Below are 4,673 nucleotides of genomic sequence, written 5' to 3'. Positions count from 1 at the left end.
TACTACTACTACTACTACTACTACTATTACTATTATGTGCATCAAGCTCTTACCACAGCCTTTTCATCTCCTCATTGCACCTGCTCTGTTAAAAAGGGAGTAAGTTTACCCAACTTTATACTCAAATATAAAACCAATTTAGTATGTACCCAGCAGCTGAAGTGAAATTTAAGGCTGTGGTGATACCACAAACTCTGTGTCTGAATGTAAATATGGATATCAAAACTTAAACAGTTTGAGTTTTGATACTTGTGTGGAATATCATAATGACAACACCTTTCATTATTCATCCAGCTCATCCAATAAGCTTTGATTAGCTTGTGGATAAATGCAAAGAATCTGGTTATGTCGACAGTTTTTCCGTAGGCCTCAATCTGGGCTTCCATTTCTCAAGTGTTCTCATAGGCATTTTCAATGTTAGCTATTCTCTTTTGAAAAGGGCAAGAGCCACAGTCACAGTGGTACTAAGAGAAGGGAGTGCACTGAATGATATTCAAGTAGTCTTGGCCAGAGAGCTGACAAAAGACATGATCTTGAGGCACAGTATTAAGTTAATAATTAAGTTTCATTATGAATCCTTAATTTTGATCAATAGGACACTGACTTAAAATTTGTAATTGTAAAACTTAACATTAGACGTATCAACATGAAAAGTAGAAATGTAAATATTATCGCAATAAATTATTATAGAAAAGGAGAAAGTACTTCACCTTGCCATTTATATAAATGTAAATAGAATAAATAAGAATCGTGTTAGAGAAATATAAAATGAAATATAAATGGCAAGGTGAAGTACTTTCTCCTTTGTTTTCATGTCTGTTACTTGGAATACTATCACAAAGCAGGATTAATTGTGTAAGCACCAACCACAAAGCAATTTCTATTTGAGAGAGGAAATTCCCTCTTCACATCCTAAGCTATGAGCTAAGTAGGAGAAACATGAACCTGCTGGGGGAAGGGCTGGTAGCTTTCCCCATCTCCTTTGGGTTCACACTCACAGAACCTTCTCCCCAAGCTCACTCTTCCTCCTGAAAGTCTGCACTGAGGGCTCTGCCTGCGAACCTCGAGGCCAGATCTGCTGAGTGAGCATCTCTGGGGGGGTGGAGGGGTGCTGGGACCTGCGTCCCTAACAAGCTCCCTGGGTGCTCCTGCTAAACATCAACGTTAAGGGACACGCCCCAGGGCATCTGTCCTGGAGGGAGTAAGATGAAAACCAAGCAATTAAAACATGTCTAGTGCTTGTCTCTAGCCAAGGGCTTGGGCTATCCCCTTGGGTCCTCCTCAAGTGGATAGAGCAGAGTCTTCACATCTCCATTCCTGAAGCTGGTGAACTGAGAAGTGCGCACTCCAGGCACATGCCTTGGCTCTCTGATGCTATCTCTGATGTCTGTAAGAAGTTTAGGACCAGGGAAGTTGTAGGCTACACTGATCTCTGGGTCTCCTGTAGAGCTAAGAAACCCGTCCATACTCCTCGTAACTAGATGACTTGAGCATAAAGCTCAGAGAAGAACTGGTATCTTCATCAGGAGCAGAGGTGTGCGTGTATGTCTGTGTGTCTGGGGTGGGGGGTGTGCAGGTGCTCATCAGTCTGTGCATTGGCTGATGTCATCTTATTTGTAGTTTGTGAGGACAGGGTCACCTTGGGCGCCAGTAGCCAGGGCTCTCAGGCTGAGAACCCCGAGAGTCTTGGGGACAGGAGGCTCAGAACCGGCTGGCTGAGTAAATGAGTGGGCACATCCTGCTCCCAGCTGAGAACCCCACCTCTCAGTCAAGGTCTTGGTGTCAGCTGTGTCCTTGCTTAGGGCCCAGAGCTCACCAGCCCACCCTCCTGTTCTCCCCAGAGTTGCTGGTTGTCCCTTCCCTGGAATCAACACAGCTGCCTTGACCTGAGGGTGTCTGAGGACAGTGCTGACCCAGAGGACCCCACTTGGGTCTTCCTTAAAATAGCACCTCTATTACCATCCTCATTAGAATCTGCTGGGATTTACTGTCTGGAGTTCCTTCATGAAGGCGTCGAACCTTGAGCCCAGGAAAGACCTATTGTCCAACTGCTTGTACTTTGTTCCACTGGAGGTAGGACACTGAGCTTCTTCCCTAGAGATTCCTGGCATCTGACATTTAATGGAAGCAAAGTTGCCCCAGATAGGCACCTCCTAGGCATCAAGAGTCTTACACACATGGCTTTATTTACTTCTTACTCTATTTAGGGACCAATATGCCAATTTGGGGCAGCAAACCTTAGGCTCCAGAGATGCGACAATACCTTAGATCCAACAGACAGTAGCCAGGGGGGGCTTGGATTCACTCAGTCTGATGCCAAATCCCATCTTACACCACTGAGAACACTCAGCCTAGATGTCCAGGGAATGTGGGTTGCTGGGAGCAGACTGGGTGTGGCGAGGAGAGAGTCTGTATATGGTCTTTACTGGAGCTCATGCCAAAGAAGTAAAGTAATAAGGTATGGCCACAGTGGACATGTTGCTAAAATCTTCAATCCACAGGCCAGGTAAGTTTACAGGCTCAGAAAGGATCAATCCTCCTTACAAACAGGAAGGGAAGCAGAGCGAATGGAGAAGAAGGGGGACGCTGGAACAGTAGGGTGTCCAGTTGCTGGACACTCGCACTGCGGTTTGTGATCCCAGTGAAGGGCTTGGTGGCCCCTTGACTGCTGTGTGGTTGACTGCTGGGAGGAGCTACTGGGTGGGGTGCAGTAAATGGGTCTCGGAGTGGCGGGAAGGAGAATAACCTAACCTGCAGTAGCTCTCGGCTGTTCTCGGGTTAGTGGTCTCCACAGTGAGGCTCGTCTCGTATAGTGTATGTACAGGACTTACCGTGTTTTACTGGGAGGGTAGAAAGTGGCTGTTGTGGGAGGACACATAGGTTTTATAAGACACAAAACCTACTGACTGGGGAACCTGGATGCCTCTGGAAATTTTATGGGGCAGTTAAGCACATAGTTCAATCTGGGGGAGCCCAAAGGAGGTCGCTAAAAAGGGGGTCTGGGCCCCTCGTTGGCTCGTCTCTGACATCTCTCTCTACAGCCCTTTCTATCACAGGCTGTGGACAGTCAGGGTGTCACAAGAAGCCTGTTGAATCAGGAGGAGACTGTAGAGGCATCTCAGAGAGCCTGATAAATGGGATTCTAGTCATGGATACGTACAGTTTTTACACTGGTGGTGGTGACATTGAGAGGCTGCACTCTGAGAAACTCTGAGTTCAGTCAACTGATGTTCTTATCACTTCCGTTTTCACACAGCCTGGAAACGTAGCCACTTCTTATCACTTCCCTTTGGGCAGGTGGTGTTGAAAGCGTCTCCCTGTACTTCACCTTTTAAAGGATTGTGAAGTCCAGTTTCAAAACCTCAGTGTGTTACACCTTGATGATTAAATCTAGCCTGAGGAATGTTTTTAAAAGTACAAAATTGAATCTATATTAGGGTGATTTTGCTTAATACTCTGCTAAGACAACGTGAGACTTGCTCTTTGTTTATTGGACATAGCTTCCACCTTATATCAAGCATTTCTCCTTGGAAAAATTCTCTCCTTGTGAATGAGAACAACACCCACTTTAGGAGATGTTTGTGGGAACAGAGCAGTGTGGGCAGACACGGCCTGAGCCCCAGTGGAAAGCTCCCATGTTCACCCACAGGCTGTGGACCACCTTCTCACTGTTTCCACGTGGCTGGTTTCCACCTTCTCGCTGTTCTCTCATCCCTGGCACACATGAGCAGCTGCTGATGAAGAACCAGAGCAGCGTGTCCGAGTTCCTCCTCTTGGGGCTTCCCATCCTTCCCAAGCAGCGGGGGGTCTTCTTTGCCCTGTTCCTGGGCATGTACCTGACCACGGTGCTGGGGAACCTGCTCATCATCCTGCTCATCAGGCTGGACTCGCGCCTCCACACCCCCATGTACTTCTTCCTCAGCCACTTGGCCTTCACTGACGTCTCCTTCTCATCTGTCACTGTTCCGAAGCTGCTAGTGAGCATGAGCACTCAGGATCAATCCATCCCCTATGCCGGCTGCATTTCCCAGATGTACTTTTTCATATTTTTTACTGACCTGGACAGCTTCCTCCTCACCTCCATGGCCTATGACCGCTACGTGGCCATCTGCCACCCCCTGCACTACACCACCATCATGAGCGAGGGGCTGTGCGCCTCACTAGTAGCTGCATCCTGGGTCCTGTCCTGTGCCAGTGCCCTTTCCCACACCCTCCTCCTGGCCCAGCTGACCTTCTGTGCTGACAACACCATCCCCCATTTCTTCTGCGACCTTGGTGCCCTGCTCAAGCTCTCCTGCTCAGACATATCCCTCAATGAGCTGGTCATCTTCACAGTGGGAGTGGCTGTCATCACTCTCCCACTAATGTGCATCCTGGTGTCTTATGTCCGCATCGGGTTCACCATCCTGAGGGTTCCCTCTACCAAGGGGATCTGCAAGGCCTTGTCCACGTGCGGCTCCCACCTGGCTGTGGTGTCTCTGTACTACGGAGCGATTATGGGGCTGTATTTCTTTCCTTCCTCCAGCACCTCCAGTGACAAGGATGTCATTATCTCTGTGATGTACACTGTGGTCACCCCATTGCTGAACCCCTTCATTTACAGCCTAAGGAACAGAGACATGAAGGGGGCCCTGGAGAAACTCTTCAATAGGGCAATAGTCTCCTCTCAATGA

General features: G+C 48.1%; 1 protein-coding gene across 1 annotated transcript; it reads left to right on the top strand.

Annotated features, from left to right (window-relative positions):
* The first annotated feature begins 3,737 nt into the window (after positions 1-3,737).
* On the top strand, positions 3,738-4,673 carry LOC101624766 (olfactory receptor 1J4-like). Its single transcript, XM_012721369.1, has one exon. It carries the CDS (start codon positions 3,738-3,740, stop codon positions 4,671-4,673), a length of 936 nt encoding a protein of 311 aa, XP_012576823.1.

This window comes from Condylura cristata, unplaced genomic scaffold (assembly GCF_000260355.1).
Source record: "Condylura cristata isolate star-nosed mole 26May11 unplaced genomic scaffold, ConCri1.0 scaffold00006, whole genome shotgun sequence".
Taxonomy (NCBI): domain Eukaryota; kingdom Metazoa; phylum Chordata; class Mammalia; order Eulipotyphla; family Talpidae; genus Condylura; species Condylura cristata.
This window is presented reverse-complemented; position numbering and strand designations above follow the sequence as displayed.